The sequence below is a fragment of the Mchenga conophoros genome, linkage group LG10 (genome assembly GCF_057382185.1).
Source record: "Mchenga conophoros isolate Kocher_MC1m ecotype Shallow Benthic linkage group LG10, M_conophoros_male_GT1.1, whole genome shotgun sequence".
NCBI lineage: Eukaryota > Metazoa > Chordata > Actinopteri > Cichliformes > Cichlidae > Mchenga > Mchenga conophoros.
Window position 1 is genome coordinate 35949874 of NC_140535.1, and position 20313 is coordinate 35970186.

At 45.1% G+C, this 20313-nt stretch overlaps 2 protein-coding genes and 3 non-coding genes across 10 annotated transcripts; 3 read left to right on the forward strand and 2 right to left on the reverse strand.

Moving 5' to 3' along the window:
* The first annotated feature begins 94 nt into the window (after positions 1 to 94).
* On the forward strand, positions 95 to 2715 carry LOC146566388 (uncharacterized). Its single transcript, XM_085290069.1, has 5 exons — positions 95 to 658; positions 1547 to 1755; positions 1990 to 2104; positions 2240 to 2420; positions 2496 to 2715. The coding sequence occupies exons 1-5, from the start codon at positions 182 to 184 to the stop codon at positions 2540 to 2542; spliced, it is 1029 nt and encodes a 342-aa protein (XP_085146195.1). The 5' UTR covers positions 95 to 181; the 3' UTR covers positions 2543 to 2715.
* A 9708-nt stretch (positions 2716 to 12423) lies between these two features.
* timd4 (T cell immunoglobulin and mucin domain containing 4) lies at positions 12424 to 14928 on the forward strand. Of its 6 annotated transcripts, none has more exons than XM_085290080.1 (8): positions 12424 to 12560; positions 12926 to 13104; positions 13278 to 13440; positions 13506 to 13622; positions 13699 to 13782; positions 14215 to 14326; positions 14403 to 14436; positions 14640 to 14928. In XM_085290080.1, the coding sequence occupies exons 1-8, from the start codon at positions 12500 to 12502 to the stop codon at positions 14649 to 14651; spliced, it is 762 nt and encodes a 253-aa protein (XP_085146206.1). In that variant the 5' UTR covers positions 12424 to 12499; the 3' UTR covers positions 14652 to 14928. The 6 variants fall into 6 exon arrangements, with proteins under 6 accessions (XP_085146206.1, XP_085146204.1, XP_085146209.1 ...); XM_085290078.1 differs by having other exon boundaries at positions 13699 to 13778; XM_085290083.1 differs by having other exon boundaries at positions 13506 to 13610; positions 13675 to 13778.
* A 2607-nt stretch (positions 14929 to 17535) lies between these two features.
* Positions 17536 to 17608, reverse strand: trnav-cac (transfer RNA valine (anticodon CAC)). The gene has a single exon. It is a non-coding gene; the product is annotated as a tRNA-Val (tRNA).
* A 112-nt stretch (positions 17609 to 17720) lies between these two features.
* On the forward strand, positions 17721 to 17793 carry trnav-aac (transfer RNA valine (anticodon AAC)). Its single transcript has one exon. It is a non-coding gene; the product is annotated as a tRNA-Val (tRNA).
* Positions 17794 to 18102: 309 nt separating this feature from the next.
* On the reverse strand, positions 18103 to 18175 carry trnav-cac (transfer RNA valine (anticodon CAC)). The gene has a single exon. It is a non-coding gene; the product is annotated as a tRNA-Val (tRNA).
* Between the last annotated feature and the right edge of the window lie 2138 nt (positions 18176 to 20313).

The following is a 20313-nucleotide window of genomic DNA, read 5'->3' on the forward strand; positions in this document are numbered from 1 at the left end:
TGTGTGTGTTCAAAAAGTAAGTTTCGTTTCCTACTAAGCACATCATTGTCACTGGGTGTGGTTTGGACAAACTGTGGGCTGCCACAGAGGAAGCATTACTTCTCTTCACACCAGCTGACGGTGCGCTCGCCCTCTGCACAGACACACACCGTCAATTTAGGTTTTTGATTTTCATCTGATCATGAAGAAAACAAGAAACAGCCGTGGAATTCCTGAAGATTATTTAATATGTGAGCATGCAAAGCTGAGTCGTTTAAAAGAGGTAGTTTTATACAATGAATACCTCTCCAGAGACAACGTCCCTGATTACCCTCGACCTGAGTTTCATGTGGCTCAACTGAAACATGACACACAGCAACGGGCGCTACGTTCGATCCGTAATGACGAAGGCTTCAAGGATCCTCGTGGAGGCTCCTCAGATCCCCTCAATCTGTCCCTGGTGTGGTGGAGTCTGGCTGTGGGAACTGAGGAGATCCAGGAGGCTGAGGTGAGACTCCTGAAGAAGACCTACCCAGACCAGACGGAGGAGCAGGCCGCGAAGCAGAAGAGCTTCCTGTGGAAGTTCGCCTCCTCTCCGGCCTTCAGTGAGAAGTCCATCTTTGGATCGTACCGCTTCACCTTCACGGTGGAGGAGGTGCTGGAGGCCTACCGCAAGCAGGTACTGACTGCTTACTTTTAGACTAATGTGTGCAGAGGGCGGGAGGGTTTCTTACATTAGTGTGAAGCTCGCTGACTGATTCTGTATGTCAGGAAATGTAATTCCATGAATTCATTTATCCATCGTCTCAGACTGAAAGGAACATCAACTGAGAGAGTAAACGACCACAGAGACAAAGAAGAACATCCTGTGGCCACGAACAGCATCTGCCGTGTGTGTGTCAGTGTCATGTTCCTGGGTCTGTTGACCCAGCGTTTTAAGTTTTAGTCTATTTAGATGTTGTTTATGTTTAAGTTCATCAGATTAGCGAAGTTCATTTAGTTATTAGACTCCTTGTGTTTTCTTTATTTAAGTTTCCCTCACCCTTTGTGTTTCATGCTGCGTGTCTTATGTTATCAAGTTTGTATTATCATGTCTGTCTCATGTTTCCGGTTTTATTTTGAAGGAGTCGTGTGTTCTTTGTTCATTGTATTTAGTTTCACTTCCCTTGTCCCTTCATTAGGCTCATGTCAATCAGCTGTTCCTCCGTGTGTTCCCACTTCCCCTAATCACCTCCTGTGTATTTAAGTCCTCTGTTTTCAGTGTGTCATTGTCAGGTCATCTGTTGTCCATGCCGTGCTTCCAAGTTCCTTGTCTTGGTGTTTCTTTTTGTTTGTTTAGCTTCCCCAGTTTAGGTTTGTGTTAATTTTGCTTCAGTTTGCCTTGCCCTTTGTTTGTACCTTTTTTACCAGCCATGTTAAACGGCTCGCTTTTTGTTAACATTTCAAGTTCTGTTCCTTGGAGTCTGCGTTTTGGGTCCTTTTGTCAACCCCTGTCACAGTCTGCCCTCGCCAGACTGTGACAGTCAGTACACCAGTGTAACAGGTGTGTCTCTTTTATTGTTGCCAGTTTTGCTCCGGAGCTCCGCCCATCATGAGGGTGTTCAAAACCTCCCTGTACAAGAAGGAAGTGGTACATGTTGTCCTGGTCCACAGCCCAGCCAATCAGGAGCTCTTCTCAAAGTATCCGTTGCTCCCTGATGATGACCTGGACCCTGTCTGCACTTATAGAGATGGACGCTTTATCTGGAGACCAGAGGCCATGTGTAAGGAACACAGGTAAGAATCACACAGGTAAACATGTAACCAAAGGTCACTGAAGGGCTGTTGGTTGAAATGTATTGAAAAAGCAACTAAATCAGTTTCCCTCTCTCCAATGATTGGCTCCTTTGCTTCACTCTGGCTGTGAGCATCAGTGCGATGGACCTGTCACACTGCAGCAGGCTGAAGTCCTCTGTCAGCTGATTGGTTAAAATGCTGTGTGTGTGTGTGTGTCTCTATCCTTCCTCTCAGCTATGAGTTGATCCAAAAACCTGACGAAAACCAGATGACCGACGTGAGTAGGGAGCCTCCTTATTATTATGTTTGGGATAATGTCGCCATCGCCCTGCACGTGGAGCGCGGACAGGTACTGTCACCTCCTCCTCACTCTGTACAGCAGGTGTCTTTGTGTGATAAAGTGCAGTGTGTACTTGTGAGCGTTTCGTTCACTTTGTTTTGTAGTTTCTCCTTGTAAACGCTCGACTTCTCTGCTCTCTGTCAGGTGCTGAAGTTTGACTGTGACCTTCTGAGAAAGAACCTCACACTCTGTGAGAAAAACCCTGCGATATCCCTGTGTAACACCCACTTTGATGACTTGAAAGTTGCTGAAGCCTTGGTGGAAAGTTTGTGGCCTGACTCAGGCTTCCAGCTGAAGGAGGAGCCTTCACTCGAGCACTTCAAAGGTAATAAATCTATACATCTCTTATTTGTGAGCCTGCGCTGGCTCGTCTGACCTCCTCTCTGTTTCTCTTCAATAGAAGAACCAAAGGAGGAACCAATGGAGCATGAAGACTCCCAGCAGTGAGACGACTACTGTGTTTTACTTTTATGAAAACCAAACACTTCATATTCGCGTGCTCTCAGCCTGCAGCTCTGAATCTGATGTGTCCCCATGCTGTTAGCGAGGGGGGCGGGGTTTAAATGCACGCTGTCTGTGTTCACGTGGAAGATGGAGAATAAAGTTGTTTTGAATCTGTGCGTCTGTGTGTAACACCAGCTGCATCCACTGACCGTGTAACCGTGGTGTTATAGTGGTACATGTGGTTGTAGAGTCAGGAGCACAGCGTTGGCCTTTCCTCTGAAATACACGTTCACCATCGATCAGGATTGTTGATTTATTCCTGAAAGTTTGCAGAGCTGAAAATGTTTGGAGGAGTTTTTTAATCTGAAACTAAGGCTACGTCCACACGTACCCGGGTATTTTTGAAAACGCAGATGTTTCTATGCGTTTGCACCTTTCGTCCACACGTAAGCGGCGTTTTCGGTCACTGAAAACTGAGATTTCTAAAAACTCCGGCCAGGGCGGATATTTTTGAAAACTCAGTTTTTGCATTTATGTGTGGATGAGAAAACGCAGCGTCAAAGGTGTGCGCATTTTTTGACGTCACACTGTGCGCCACGTTATTGTTTCGGTGAAATGAATTTCTACAATACTGTTAATTCTACTCTCTGCAGTGTTTAAATGCTTACATATACACACAGTTACTGTCCCTCCACACATACGACTCTGTTCTGCTTCTATGCCCCAGCTTTGTTTACTTTTTCCCACCGAGGCTTCTAGACTTCTGATTGGCCAACATTTCTGCACGGTTAGGAATCTAGCGCCACCTGCTGCTTTGGCATGTTCATAGCAGCGTTTTCCTTCATTTCTGCCTTTATGTGTGGACGGGATTATTTTTGAAAACGGAAAATCTCCGTTTTCAAAAATACCCGTGTACGTGTGGACGTAGCCTAAAAGTCTCAGATTTGTGAAGAAAACACACATTTGACTCACACAAAGAAGCCTCTGTGTGACTGTGACGTGTGTGTGTGGAGGGGCAAGCATCACGGGGGCGCTTCACACAGGCTTGTTTACGTGCTGTTCGTGGTGAATCGTCACATGACAGCATGTTTCCTCAGCGCCATCAGCTGTTATCGTCCTGTTTACAGACTATAAAGAGTTCATATGGCAGGTGTGTTTGGCCATGCCCACAGGCAGAGCTGACACTTCATTATTCTAGGTGGGGTCTGAATAAAGTCTGAGCTGTCAGAGAGGAGAAATCACTAATGCTGAGAGTGAACTCAACGTCTGATAAGGACAATTTTCTTCATTGTTGAACTAAATCATCCTCTGTCGGATCATGCAGTCACAAATAGAGTATGAAGTAAAAACTATAAAAAGTTAACATTTGAGCCTGAATGACCTGAAACAGGAAGCCCAGGATTCCTATTTCTGCAGAAATTTCTGCACAAAGAAGACATCCCTGCATACCCCCGACCGGAGCTTCATGTGTCTTGTCTGAAACACGACACAAACCGACAGGGTTTATGCGGGATCACGGCTGACAAAGCCTTCAAGGCTCCTCAAAAACAGTCCCTGGTCTGTTGGAGTCTGGCCGTGAGGCCCGAGGACCTCCAGTCAGCTGAGACGAGGCTCCTGGATGAGACCTACCCAAAGCGGACAGACGAGCAGGCCGCGAAGCAGGAGAACTTCCTGTGGAGGTTCGCCTCCTCTTCAGCCTTCAGTGAGAAGTCCAGGTATGGCTCATACCGCTTCACCTTCCCTGTGGAGGAGGTGCTGACCGCCTACAGCGAGCAGTTACTGACCAACACTTAATGTTTACACCTGCAGAGGTGATGAATAGTTTTTCTAGCAGTAGACGCAAACATGAACGTGAAGCTCACTAACTCGCTGTTCATGATCACAAAGACTCAGTACTGCTGAGCAATGTTCCCTCTAAGCTGCGCACGTGCGCAATTGCATACTGGTGGCACGTCTCTGCGCAGAAAATCTGCGTTGCGCACAAAAAAAAACGAACCTGAATTGGAATTAAAATTAAAACTTTAACAATTCTGTTTTGCAGTGTTAGTCAGTGACTGGCTGCTCCCGTATGGGATTAGAACGATGCCACCTTATCCAGGGCTGGACTGGGACAAAAAATCGGCCCGGGCATTTTGACTAGAGACCGGCCCACCAAAAATGTGACGTCATTCAGGGGTAAAACCGCAAAGGATTCTGGGAACGTGTGGCAAGAGGTACTACCGCATGCAGGCTTTCAATTGAACTCAGTTACACAGCTATAAAAAGAAACACAAAAAATGGCAACAAGCTGTTGTATTATTAACTGCAATAGCCGGTGTTGTGCCAAAAACTGATTTAAATACTGATTAAATACTGATTGCTCGTATTTAAATTGCTATAAGTAACTTGTTGGGCTATAATATGTGAAACATATGTCAAATGCATCCCTCACGGATGACATAAAGTCATCTCTCCATCTCCATCTCTCTCTCTGCTGCTCTTCTGTCTCCTCTGTCACAGACTTCTCCACTTTTGATGATAAATCAGCTGGTGCAACATGTAAGGATTGGCACAATTTGTTAAGATTTTGAGGAGTTTGAGAAACTAACCTTAAGCATAAAATAAAATTTACTATCAGTAACTTCATAGCACCCGCCCAGCAGTATATAAACTCCGTCATGCTAGCTAGTAGCAGTACCAGTTATTCTAAGCGCCTGTAAAAAGTCAGCACAACGAAAACAAACTACAACTAAACTTGGTTTATATCTGACACAGACAGACAGCAGGTCATAACTTCTTACCTGAAGTTCAGTTCCTCTGCCACCATGACCGGCGGCCGCCTCGGGTCTCTCCTCCTCTTGCCTCCCCTTTTCCTTCATCCACCTGCTGGCCTCCACCACTTGCTGATGTTGCTAAATCTGTGGAAGCTATGCCATAGCTACCGCCAAACAATTCAGTTATTTTTACACATCTGGCAGCGTCTGCCTGAAGGGCTTGTTTCTTTTTGGCCCTAATTTTTTCTGCACCTCCTTTCCTTTTTTTGTTCTCCATTTTCTTTAGTTCGTCTATAAGATTGCTAAACAAAGGGGAGGGTGCATCCGACCTCCTCGGCTGTAATTGGTCCAGCCCAGAGTCGATCATGACTAATTGGCCAATCCAACACCTTTCATTATTTATACCCAAAATCGATTGGCCCATAAAAACAAAAAATCGCCAGTGGCCCGGTATGCCCGATGGCCAGTCCAGCTATGACCTTATCCCACAGTCCAGACTCATGTGATTCACATTCAAGCCACGTTAATGACAACGTGTACAACCATTGGAGATGTGAGCAGGACAGACGGAACAACTGACGGGAAAAGTGTGGACTTTATACCAGTTTTTAAATTGTGTTGCTCGGCCACGTAAAAGAGTTATGATAAAAATATCTGCAATGTTTGGTTTTCTTCCTGAATACTATCGTTGTTTACTGCGGGAAGAAACGGTAAAAACAGCGTTTTATAAGGAAAACACTCGAAAGCCTGTGAGCAAAAACCCCACCCTTTCCTATTGGTCGACAAAAGTACCATGTCGACCATTTACGTGAAAAGGGAAAGACCATCTCTGAATGGAGGAGGGGCCTAAGGGAACATCTGTCACCATCTTACATGCTGTGATTGCAGCCATTCCTCAACTCTCTGTGAATGGGACTCATGGTTATTGATCAGTGGTTGTCGATCAGTGGTAATTTGCATATTAATGATCATAAACTGACCTCCCAGCACATTGTGAGTCACCTGATGATGACAAAACATTTCTCAACTTTTTGAGAATCTGCTATTTAATATGTAAATTTGTAGAAAAATAGCACAAACTGAAAACACAACGTCTAGCATCTTTTGATGAACATACATGATAAGTAATAAAAACTAGTGATGTGTTGGTTGCGAACGAAACGGGTCTTAGAGCCGAGTCTTTGAAGTGAACGACACGAGCCGTGGGTTTTTTTTCTTTCTCTCACCCCCTCTCTCTCTCTCTCTCTCTCGCACTTTTTTTTCACTTCACTCCGCACGTGAGCCTTGTGCTTTGCGCTGAGCAGAGGGGGGAGGGGCACATTAGAAGAGTATAGTAATCCTCTACAACTATTTTAAGTTGCAGATGATAAAGGATTCAGAAAGTTTATTCATGCAGGCCCATATGACAGAGAATATGCATCTTCTTTTTGTTTTCATATTTCAATTTATATTTAATTGTATATTTCAAATTATATTTAAAAGAAGCACGCAAAAACTCCATAGCATGTACAAACTCCAAAACACGTAAAAACTCAGATGCACGTAAAAAAAACAAACCCCGAAGCACACAAAAACTTCTTGTTGTCTTCTTGTTTGATGGCAGATGCTCCCTTCACCCTTGTCAAAAAGGCTAAAATGACCAAAGAAAAAGTGGAAAACAGTTAAACATGAGAGGTTTTTGGACAAAGTTCGTGTTTTTCCATTGTTTAAGCACTGCTTCCAGCCAAGAGTGATACTATATATGCCCCATAGCTGCAGAAAAGGCTAACATTGTTATCTTTTTACAAAAGAACAGCTGAACATTTGGACAAAGTGTGTGTTCTCCATTCTTTAAGCACCGGCACCGTTTCAAAAGTACCGGTTTGGCACCAGTATCAGATAAAACCTAAACCAAAAGCACGAGCTGATCAAAACTCTCCCTTTTTGATCAGCTCCCCTATCTTTCCTGCTTGGCTTCTATGTCCTCGTCTAGTGTCGTCTAACTCCAACCCTCAGAGAGCCTCTCTGTCTTGTTCTTGTTCTTGTTCTCTAAATCCTACAGAATTATGGGTTTGGTCAACTGTTAATGCAGACCTTCCCAAAGTGTGGGGCCTGCCCCCTAGGGGGGGCACAAAGCCATGGCAGGGGTGGGGGGGAGGATGAAAAGGGGGGGGGGGGGGGGGGGGAAACAAAACGCTTGGACACTGCCAGCACGGGGCTCCCACACAAACGCAAAGCAGGACATGAAGCATCGCTGAACATGTTTCCAAACCAACTTCATTCTAAGCCAAAGACTAGAAAATATGGTGAAGCAAATCTGCCCTTTGGCTTCACCTGCACAGGTGCTGAGGTAGGTCTCCCTGCAGGGTTGGTTTCCCCTTCTTCAGGAGCAGCGCTGGGCTGTTTAAATCACGGACAAACAGGATCCCACATCCTTGATTTTTAGTTCACAAACACTTGTTGCAATGACTAACTGCTCCTGACATGTTGGAGATGTTTGCTCTTTATACAGTAAAGTTACAGCTGGATACAAATAACATCAGGCTGATCCTGCCACGATTTGTTCCCCTGGTGCAAATCACAGACTAACAGGATCCCACAGCTGTTTATGTTTTTGAACACATTTTGCACAGAGAGGCATTTATTGAGAAATGTATTAGCAATATCAATGTTGAACATTGTTACACAGGAAAAAACAACTACACGTAAAATAATCACACCGTGACATCTCTGCCTTTGTAAATGGAGGGGCCGTAACTGTGTGTAAACCTGCAGATAGACACAAAATAGAAAACAAAATAAGATAGAGACAGAATCTGCAATTCATCTCATGTAAACAATAACATGGCGCACAGCGTGACGTGAAAAAAGGCACATACCTTTGATGTTGCGTGACGAACTCTGTATTCCTCGTCCACACGTAAACGGGAAAAAGGAGTTTTAAAAAATCTCAGTTTTTGGTGATTCGAAACGTTTTCAAAATCACCCGTGTAGGTGCGGACGCAGCGTAAAAGAGTTAGTAGTTTATTTCATTACTACCTGTAATTCATTGCAGATTACTTGTATTTGCTTAATTGTTTACTAAATGTTTGAGGTGTGAAATAAACCGCAATGGAGCAAAATATGGGCGCGTGTGGTTGGAGGATGTGTGCGGGGGGTCGCGAACATTTTTCTTGTAAAACAAAGGGGGGCCCAGCAAAATAAGTTTGGGAACCACTGTGTTAATGTAATGCAATTGACACTCTCTCCTGGGTTCGGGAGAGGCTGAGTGTCCTGGAGGGACGTTCCCTGCCAGGCACACGATGGATGGGTGGCAGAAGTGGCGCATCGTGTGCCTGGCGCATCCTGTCTATCGAGGACATCGATATATAACGGGGTTCCTGCTGATCAGAGCTGGCTCGGCCCTGGCTTATTGGAAAATGAAGAAAGCGGTTACAGCTGTTCAAAACCCCACAAGGTTAGCTGCTATGATCGAAGGGCTGGGACGAGCTGTGAGTACTCAGACCGTTAGAACGCAAGAAAGATCCTGGAGAAGCTCACGGCTCTTCAATCGGAAACTGATACACCTGCAGACCAGTGATGTACTGAGAACAACTGTAAAATTCAGATGCAGTCTGTTCGTCCTAAAACAACATAACTACTATCATCATCTCAATCAATCAATCACCTCTGGTCACCATAAGCATTTTGCACTGCTCCTCGGGCTGAAGGATTCCTATAATTTCAGAAGCACAAACCTACAACACAGGAACAATTCAAAGTTTATTTATAGCAACAGAGCTCAACAACTGCAGTATTTTCACCTGAGCAGGTTTCATGGAGGAGCTCGCAGGCAGGAGAGTAATGAGAAAGTTTAAGGTCCAAATGCCATCGTATCCAAACTGTGATGATCAGCAGGAAACACACTGTGGGAATCGTAAGAACGAGAGCAGAAGGGTCAGCCTGAGCTTAGAAAGATGACTCTAAGTCTTCTCCTCTCTATTTCAGCTGAGCAACCAAACAACGATCCACTGACAAAGGAAGAGGACGATCCACAGGAGTTTGAAAACTCCCAGCAGTGAAGCGGCAGCCTCAGTCTTCACCCCCCTGGGTTCATCTGTGTTCTTTAGAACAGAATAGAATAGAATGTCTTTTATTGTCACTAGCATCTCCTCCTCAGTGCAAACATGTGGGAAAAGAAAGGTGGGTGAGGTGCAGTTCTGCAGCAGTATATACATATGAACAGCAGTCAAAATATCTAATGTACAAATATACAAATCCAGTAAGAAAATAAATAAATAAATAAATAAATAGTGTTTTGTATTTGGGTTATTGCACACTTTGGATTGGGGCGTGTAACTGTGCCGTCAGTGCATGTGTGAGACCAGAGTGGTCTTTGTGCTGATGCAGCTGTAGCGCCTCCCTGAGGGAAGCAGGTTGAACAGGTCAAAACTGTCTTTACCTTCAAAGAAAGCAAACACTGAGCTTCACAGAGTCTCACGGAGTGAAGACGTGCATCTTTATTTATTTTATTTAGAAAGAGGGGCTATACATATGAATGAACATTTAACAAATGTAAATTTTCCAGATTATAGTCTTGGGCTAATTTCCACACGTTAGTATAAACAGAAAAAGTGGGTAACATTACCATAAAGTTAACTTTACTGGTTTATATTATTTTAAGCAAATGCCAAAGGCATACTCTACTTTAGAGTTTTGCTCATTATTTAGTAAGAAATATGTATTTTGTGTAAATTAACTGATAGCAATGTTAATGACATGTTAAGTAATATTAAGTAATGTTTCTATTTTATAGAAAGTTTAAGAGTATGCAAAAACCAAATCTCTGAGAGATGCAACCAGAAGACGGATGAGAAACATACTTGAGGCTGAGATGACAGAATAACATGGGTAAGAATCAAAAATGTAAGATATAAAGAAACATTTTAAACATTGTATTATTTTTAATTGTGATGTTTAATGCCAATTATTGAATTTATACATTAGGACATCTCCCCCTAAAAGCGTAAGAGTGATGTATGCGCAGGGCATTTCTGCTCTGTCTCCATATTCTTGGAGAGGTGGCCCATCAATCTCAAAGCAAAGGTTGTAAAGGAAAGTCATGGACTTGTCCCCACCTCAGAGCTCTTGGAGTTAATGTGCAATGCTGAGTCAGGTACTGAAGTTGAGAATGGTATGATTGTGACTGTTTTTATTTGCCATTGTTGGTTATATAGGCAATTCTGTCAATTCAATGTATTTTTGGAATAATTCCTTGTTTATTCGTCTGTAGGCTGGGACAGTGACTTGTCTACTATCTTGCTGCTGCTACATCTGCTACCACCATCTGCACAAGGGCGAAAGAGACCAGGAAAGATGTCTGCATCTCAAGCTGTCAATAACCTCATCAAATTCCCAAAGGCATGTTGTTTAAAATATACTTTCCATCACCTCTATTTACATGGACAGTGAGTTGAGCTAATCTACTGTCAGAGGATAGTCACTTAATACTGTTGTTTAATGTGTTGTTGTAGGCTGGAACCAGTGTACAGCAGCATCTAGACAACATCACCCGAAGCAGTCAGCCCTACCTTCTTACTCAGGGACCCACAAGAAGCAGCATTCACAGCTTCATTGTGATTGAGAAGCATGCACTTCCATGTAAAGCGACAGGTTCAGTAGGAGCCCTTGATGGACTCTTTAGGGCCCATTATGTCTTTGGTACATCATACAGTTCATCCCTGACCAACTTTTTTACTTTTCTGCAAACAACTACGACATTGGGGAAATGTCATATTGCTTTCTCTAGTGAGCATCATAGAACTGTGAATTGTAAAGGTTTGTTACGTTAATTAAATGACACTGAAATGAGAAACATAATAAATGCTGTTACTTTAACCTGTATATTTGTTATTATTTCCATAATGTAGGATAGATCACAGTTATTTAGTAATATAGCATCATAAGATGAATATGAAAAAAATCACACTACAGATAAATAAAAATGATATATTATTACACATCAGAGTGTTATTATTAAACTAAATTTGGAGTAAAAATAGCTCTATAAAGTGTAATCAAATTACTCTTAACAGTGTGAATAACCCTCAGTGTTAAATATTTTTACACATTTTGTTGTTAGTTTTGACACTAAATTGAGTACAATTAACACTGAAAAGTTAACACTGGCCATAGAGTAAATTTAACTCTAATTTTGAGTGGGACCAAATGTTATCTGAAGCAGAGTAAAAATCAACTCTGTAAGTGTAAAATTGACACTTGGTTTTTTACTGTGTAGTTTATTAGTCATTTATTTAATGGGTTTGCTGTGATAACCAGTGCACAGTAAGAGACAAAGGAATATGAGTATAAACATGGCTGTGTCTTGATGCAGCCTGTGCCGTGTTCATGTGAGAAATGTCTGCCTCTTGCATCCACATTATTAATGACTCACACTCCCAGCTCTTTGTATTACTGCACATCAGTATAAAACCTTCACCTCTCTGCGTGTTTGGGCTTTTCTTCTTCTTCTCACATTTCAAGTTCTTAGATTTTTGGCTTATTTGAAACTAAAAGTCTCAGATTTTCAGTTTGTGAAGAAAAAGAAGAAAACAGAAACATTTGGATCGAATAAAGAAGCCTCTGTGTGACGGCGACGTCTCCACCAGCCAGCAGAGTGTGTGTGTGTGTGTGTGTGTGTGTGCGTGTGTGTGTGTGTGTCTGTGTGTGTGTGTGTGTGTGTGTCTGTGTGTGTGTGTGCGTGTGTGTGTCACAGAGACAAAGTCTTTTTGTCCTCTGTGTTTTCTTCAGTTAAAGTCAGTTTTCAGCTTCGTCTGTTCTTCGTCAGTCATGACGCCGCCACCATCATTTCTCCTCCATCAGCTCTGACATCACTGTTATGGTCACATGAACGCGGCGAGGACAAATAAAAGCTCACCGTGTGAAACTAAACAGCTTAAAACACTAAACAGAACATGGAAACGAAATAAAGACAGACGACTTATGGTGACCAACCTTTACTACAGCTGTACTGTGAACTCAGTACTGTAGTACATTTCCCAGACTGGTTACTCTGCAGCACTGATGATACACACGTAAACACTGCAGCCGTTCACACTCGCAGACACACAAACAGGCTGTGTGTAGCTCCGCCCCCGTGACCTCCCCCCAACCTCCATCACAGAGACACACTGTACAGTGTGGCCGGACAGTCGTCCCTCACACACGCTCACACACACACACTCGCAGGATGGCTGCTGTCTCTCCTCCAACGCCCAGATCCTTCATCGCCCTCCTCTTCCTCCTGTCAGGTGAGAAGCACACACTCTGACATCAGCGTGACATCACAGCACAGGTCCTGATTCGTGGGTGTGACAGCGGCGCTCAGGTCTGTTTGTATGGCGTGAATGACGCCTCGTGGCTTCCTGTCTCTTTGTCTGTGTGAGCTCGTCTGTTCTCGTGGTCGTCTCCTGCTGGTCGACTGTTTCTCTTCTATGAAGGATTCAAAGTTTACCCAGCACAGAGCGCCGGTCAGCTACAGGAAGTCAGTACTGCGTGTTTCCTGTATTCTGCGTGTTTTTATTCGATGCTTATCGCTCTTCTTGGTTTTATGTCACATCACAGCATCTCGTGTGTTTACATGTGCAAACGTCATGTTTGTGTGTTTGTGCTGCAGGTGGACGGTTTTCGTCCGTTTCCTCTTTTAAAGTAATGGAAGGGGGCGTGGCCTCTCTGTCCTGTCAGTACTCCGTGCAGCGTTTCGGGCTCAGCCGGGTCTGCTGGGGTCGCGGCTGCGGGACCTTCTGGTGCAGCAACATCCTGGTGCAGACCGACGAGAACGGCGCCGTCACACAGGTGTGATTACATCACAGAGGTCAGATTACATCTCAGAGTCACAGAGGTCAGGCATAACGTTGAGAACTTGATTATCTGGGGTTACCTGGCGCTCCTGTAAGCTCCTCCCTGTTTATTCTTCTGTTGAATTCATGCTCCTCCCCCTGGTTGTATAACCCTGGTCCTGGCTGCAGGTGGAGGACCGCTACCAGCTGACGGGGGACATCATGGACGGGCAGATGGACCTGGACATCCTGAACGTGAGGCGGACAGACAGCGGGCCGTACTGCTGCAGGGTGGACATCAACGGGCTCTTCAACGACCAGAAGATGATCATGAACCTGAGAGTGGTCAAAGGTGAGCGACTGGTTTTATTTCTGAGGTTCTCCAGAGTTTGGTGATTCAATGTTTGTCCCTCTCAGCTCCGGTCTCGGCGCTCGTCCCCAGCTCTCCTCCTCCAACAACAACAGCGAGCACAACGACGGAGCTCACGACTGAACGAGTGACGGAGTCACCGACCTCCACAGGTGTGACGACAGGTGAGGTGAACTGTCTCTGTTAACTCTTCTCTGTGATAGACGTCCACTCCAGGTCTCTGGTCTCTGTCTCGTTTAGCCAACTGGAAAACTCTGCTGTCGTCTCAGCTGGACCTTCTGAGGAGAAACTCCACCCTGCTGCACGCTGACACCCTCACTGTGAGTAAGCACCACCCTCGCCATTACCTGCCATCTTAGGCCACGACGTGTTCGGGATTGTACAGCCACTAGCTCATAGCTTAGCTTAGCATGGAGGCTGGAAACAGGGCAAACAGGTGAGACCAAAGCGGAGCACGTTGGAGCAAACAAACACCAGGAGCTCGTGCGTACACCACGGTGTTGAGTCAGGGTGAGGACGTCCGTCCCACAGTTACCGCTGGGAACAAACTGGGTCATCAGCAGATCCCAGCTCAGCAGCATGAATGGATGAAACCTCACCGACCTTCTGGTTAGTGGCTGCCTGCTCTGCTGCCTGAGCTACAGCCCACTTTAAGAGTTCATGTCCTAAATTAACCGTTTCAGCCTCGGACCTTTGTTAGCCAGCTCCAAGCGAAACTGTCCGTGCTGCAGTCTGATGAATCCTCTCCACCTGCAGGTGGAGGACGCTCTGCCCTCCCTCTCCCTTCAGATCAACGTTCCCGTCCTCTCTCTCTCCGTCAGCGTGTTGATGGTCCTCGCCGCAGTGTTCCTCTTCCTGGCCTTCAGACGTACGTCCTCCATGTCTCTGCAGCACGTTTGCACACAGACACAAACATGAGGTTCATTTTTTGTTTTCTGCTGCAGGTGGAATCTACAGACGAGCCTTAAAGCCCGGCTGGTGAGTTCAGCACAGGAAGCAAACAGCACGCTAACACGCTGATGTCACACAGTGACAGCCAATCACAGCCAGCCAGCTTACTCTCACACCTGAAACAAAGCACGCAGAAAGAAACACAGACCACCTCCACAACATGAATCAGAGTTATTGCTGCAGTGCTGAGGCTCGCTCTGGCAGTAACTCGGCTGTTTGTAACTCTGCAGCTTCTCCTCTGAAGAACCTCCTCACATCATCTACGAGATCCGCATGAGGAGGCCGGTGCAGGAGAACATCTACACTCTGGACTAACAGAGGAACCAGAGCGGCATTCGTGCAGGGAGGACGCTGGTGATGTTTCTGTTTACACTGTTATTAGAAACACTGTGATGAGCTCAGCACTGAGAGCGTGTTTAATGATTTTTGGTTCCTGGGTTATCTCTGCTCGTTGTTCATGTCTGTTCTACTTTCTCTTTACATTTGTGACAGAAAAAATAAAGAGGCTGATGAATGTGAGATGTTGTGGTTAAATCTCAGTGGCCTCCATCTGTGATCTCAATAATAAAGCTGTATGTGTGGAAGCCTGAGAGCCAAATAAAAGTCTGTCTCAGTTCTTAGCTATTCTTTTTTTTATAAAAACAATAATCTGGGTGTCCCTACCCTCTAACAAAAACGTGGGTTAAAGCGAAAAAGTTACGGCCTCCCCGTCGGGGAATCACTGCACTAAACCCTTGTGCAGTACCTTTGTTTGTCCATGATCACAGCCCTTTGGGCTGGTGGCGCTCTACACCATTGACGCACATGCATATTTCTCCACCTTGTGGCCAAAGACGGTATTACACCCGTGACTCCCCGTGGGATTGTTTAGCTAAACGGCCCTAAACCGTCTCCCATTCATTCTCTATGGTAGCGCTAAACCACTACGGATGTAATATATTATTGGCCACTGTGGTCTCCCGGCGCTGTTTCGTCATTTTTAAAACTTTCCACCTCCAGAGAAGAAGTCAGACCTCAGCGCTGAGTGCTCATTAACCACAGGTAAGTAAGGTTACCTGAAATAAGAGTAAACCTGCAGCATAAATGTGCAGCTGTGTTTTGAAGGTTTATGACAGCTGGATTCATGTTTAGTTAAACAGTTTGTTGCTGTGTTCATCATGAATGAACGGCAGCTTTCATTACTCCGTGTGTGTAAATCAGCTGAGTGGGTTTCTGACAGAGTTATGTTGGCAACATTAAACGTGTGTGTGTTGTTTTCATGTTGATAATACACACACGCACACACACACACACACGCACACACACACACGGCTCCACCTCAAACCCAAACCTCTTTTTAAGCATTTCTGCAGCTGGGTAATATCCATTGATTATTTAAAATTACATTGTAAATTGCAACTAACAACAACAACCCGCTTCTACAGTAGCTAACATGTTCGTGGATGATGACGACCAATCAGACACCATGTCAGTTATGGAGGAGACAAGCAATGAAGCAGTTGAAGCTACTACAGTAAGTGTTCCGTGTTCTTCAAGTAAAACAGATGCATCAACCCAGACTGAGATAAGTAAGTCAGACGTAGCGGCACAGCAGCAGTCTGATGTGCACGTTCCAGTCTCAGCGGACCACACCTACACAAGCAGACAGGAGACTGAACTGGACAAACAAGTAGACGTGGATGATGGTAACTCCCAGGATTTGTTCTTGTCATTTGATGAATCTAGTGAACCAGAGGGGCCGATGGTGCGATATGGCAGCCTCGCCTCTGTCAGTCTGCCCCAGGGCAGCTGTGGCTACAACTGTAGCCTCCAGCTCTCGAGTCTCAGACTTCAAATACCGCACATACAAACACAAGACTTCTTCTAGTTTATGAGCCACAGTTAAAACAATTACACAAGCGGTGTATGAAGTGTGGCTCCCCGATTGTACAAGAAGAAATCAAAGAGCTTCAAAATGAAGGATCACAGTTGACTCTGGAGCTCAGTACGGATGGCAGTCTCAGCCTACTTTGAGTGGCACCAAAGGACAAGGAAACCTGCTTCTAACAGCATCAGTTTTTTCAGTGGCATTCATTTTGCTAAATTTTGTAGTAACTTGAACCTAAGTGAAGACACATACACGTCATTGAGAAAGAGATTTGTGTTTCCTGTTATTGAGAAAATGTGGATAAAAGAGCAAAAGTAGTGAGTTAAAAGCCATGAAATCACAGGAAGAAGTTGTTGTCTGTGGAGATGGCAGGTGTGATTCTCCTGGACACTCAGCCTCTACAAACACCTACACCCTACCTGTCACCCAAGTTTCAAATTCTAATGCCATTGAAATCAAAGGATTTAAAGAAGCTCTAAAAACCAGAGAGGGAAATAAAGTGTCTCAACCATTTCCACTGACAGACATCCTCAAACTGTAAAAGAAACGATGGTCAGCAATCCTGAACAGCTTCACCAGTTTGATCCCTGGCATGTGACTAAAGCAGTGTCCAAAAACTGTCAGCTGACTGTGAGAGAAAGGTTTGTGAAGGTCTGGGAGCTCGGATTCAATCCATCATCAGTGCGCATGTGTTTTCAATGTTGAGTGGTAGTATGATGCAAACAGTGTGTTAGTTGTGTTTCACTTCTGTAGCCTGTGTGCATCGCACTGCTAAATGTGTTGTGTGTTTAGAGTTTTGCTAAATGGGAGATTCAGACTTACAAATGGTGTCCTGACCAGATGAATAGTGTTTACGATTTTGGCAGATCCATTTGATGAAGGAGTTTTCATAGTTGACAGTCATACCCAGGGAGCGCTCCGATCCCTCCTGTTGAAGCTCGATCGATTAAAGACACGTGTGCACCTGTGAGGGAGCGGAGCCTCAGGCTGCAGGAGGAGGTGCAGGGAGAGTACGTCCTGGACTTTGGGGATTAAAGGATCGTCTTTCCTGTGTCTTCTGGAGACGATGACTGGTGAATGGACTGGTCTCTGTACTCTACTGCAGCACTCAGAGCACGTCATACACCCTGTGTGTGTTTAAAGTGTTTCATATTCACACTCAGGCGGACATTTACGCCTGGAGAAGGAAAGGCAGAAGATTATTGGACTGTGGAAATGATGCCACTATCGATTATAACAGCACGGCGAAACAAAACCGCTGTTTCCGCCCGGTTTCGAACCGGGGACCTTTCGCGTGTGAGGCGAACGTGATAACCACTACACTACGGAAACTGTGCAGCTTCCTCGTCGCACACAGACACCGATAGGCTGGGCCGTGGCCCGTTATCTGTGACCTGATGAGGGTTGCATTAACATAACTGTGTTTACACATCGCTGTGAGCAGGTTTCCGTAGTGTAGTGGTTATCACGTTCGCCTAACACGCGAAAGGTCCCCGGTTCGAAACCGGGCGGAAACACTAATGACTTTTTTTTTCTTTTCCTATCTTGAAGAAGAAGAAATGCTAGCTAGCAGCAGAGCCGTTAGCCGTGTGCGTAGTTTGAACGAGGCACGCGCAATCAAAGTGTGCACGCGCAATCAACCCAAAACGTTTCAGTGGGACAGACGTGTCACATGTTCCAGGGAACGTATCGCCACTGGTGTTTCTTACTGCTGCTTTCACTTCCGTTTACGTGAGTCAGTACACGTTAAACAACTACTCACGAGGCAGTGGTCCACGCGGACCAGTTAATGATGCGAAACGTGTGTATGAATAAAAGCAAACGCCTGTTTCCGCCCGGTTTCGAACCGGGGACCTTTCGCGTGTGAGGCGAACGTGATAACCACTACACTACGGAAACCTCTGCAAGGCTGCTCACGGTGTGCATAGAGGAGCCCGGGCACATGCCTGTCTGCAGCTTGGAGCTGCTTTACGAAATATGATTGTAGTACAGCTGCTCTGCGTGTGCACAGGGACTGACTCACACACAAAGATCACAGCGAAACCAGAGGCTGGAATCCCTGCACCAACATTAAACATCTTCATCAACTGAACTGTTTGTGCCCATCAGAATCACTGTCGTGACAGATGTGTGGCACTGCAGGAGTGCAGGCCTCATAAGCCCACAGGTTTGCTCACGAGGACTGCATGGAGGATTCTGTGTACTGTAATTCATTATTATCAGGAAGTCCTAAAAACTCCCTGAAAAGCCTTCAGCTGATCCAAAATGCTGCAGCAAGAGTCCTGACAGGGACTAGAAAGAGAGAGCAGATTTCTCCTGTTTTGGCTTCCTGTTAAATCCAGAATTCAAAATCCTGCTCCTCACATACAAGGTCTTAAATAATCAGGCCCATCTTATCTTAATGACCTTGTAGTACCATATCACCCTATTAGAGCACTTCGCTCTCGCTCTGCAGGCCTACTTGTTGTTCCTAGAGTATTTAAAAGTAGAATGGGAGGCAGAGCCTTCAGTTTTCAGGCCCCTCTTCTGTGGAACCAGCTTCCAGTTTGGATTCAGGAGACAGACACTATCTCTACTTTCAAGATTAGGCTTCAAACTTTCCTTTTTGCTAAAGCATATAGTTAGGGCTGGACCAGGTGATCCTGAATCCTCCCTTAGTTATGCTGCAATAGACGTAGGCTGCTGGGGGATTCCCATGATGCATTGAGTTTTTCCTTTCCAGTCACCTTTCGCACTCACTATGTGTTAACAGACCTCTCTGCACTGAATCATATCTGTTATTAACCTCTGTCTCTCTTCCACAGCACGTCTGTATCCTGTCTTCCTTCTCTCATCCCAACTGGTCGCAGCAGATAGCCCCGCCCCTCCAGGTTTCTTCCTGTTAAAAGGGAGTTTTTCCTTCCCACTGTCACCAAAGTGCGTGTTCATAGGGGGTCATATGATTGTAGGAGCTACTGTACAATATAAAGCGCCTTGTGGCGACTGTTGTTGTGCTTTGGTGCTGTGTAAATAAAATAAAATCGAATTGAATTCAGTGTCGATTTTTCCTTCATGATGTAGAAAGCTCGGGTTGTGTTTGGTTTGTGGACTTGCCTCGTTTCTGGCCGAGTGTGTTCTTTGGGAAACATATTTTCTGTGTCACCGTGTTAGACCTCCTTCTCTGCTCTCCATCTTCATGGGTGGAGCAGTGAGCACTGGTTCCTTATCTCTCTGTTAGAGGGACCACGGGATTCGTCCCATCACTTGGGATATTTGCATCCATGTTTCACTGTAAGCTGATATTACAGTTCTCTTTTAATTACAGAAATATGTCAGTATTTGTGCTATAATATATGTTATGTTGCCACCATTATACATTTCTAACTTTCCCCTGCCTTATCCTGTATCAGTTTGTTACGTACTAGCTTACTTTACAGCTAACAGCTAAATAATTAGCACTAAGGACATACACATAAACATCCAAACAACATGATTTACTTTTACTCCTGCAGATGAAAGTGAAAGCAGGACTCTGAACTTCATGTGTCTGCAGTGCAGATACTTTCTCTCACACACACACACACACACACACACACACACACACTCCAGTCTGACCTGCTATCCCAGTCCTTGCTGTTACATCACAAACAGCAGGAAGTTCCTTATATGGGCGTCAGGATGTCCGCTGCAGCAGCAGGAAGCGCCATTTTTGGCCTTCAGCAGCACCGGGATTTTCCTGCAGGGTGCTGCGGTCACAGTCCAATCACACACACACACACACACACACAGGGAGGATTTAATGGCAGCGTTCAGTGAAGCTGTCACTGTTTAAGCTTCTGATTCGACCTTTGAACTCTGACCTTTGTCGGATCCACTCAGACTGACAGGAGCTACAAACCTGAGTGAGAATCCCTCGAACAGTGACTTCAGGTTTTGCCTCAGAAACGTTTACGCCGCACGTAACTGAGGGTTTCTGACTTTTGTCTCATGTCACATGACCTCCATCAGCTGATGTGACACACACACACACACACACACACACACACACACACACACAC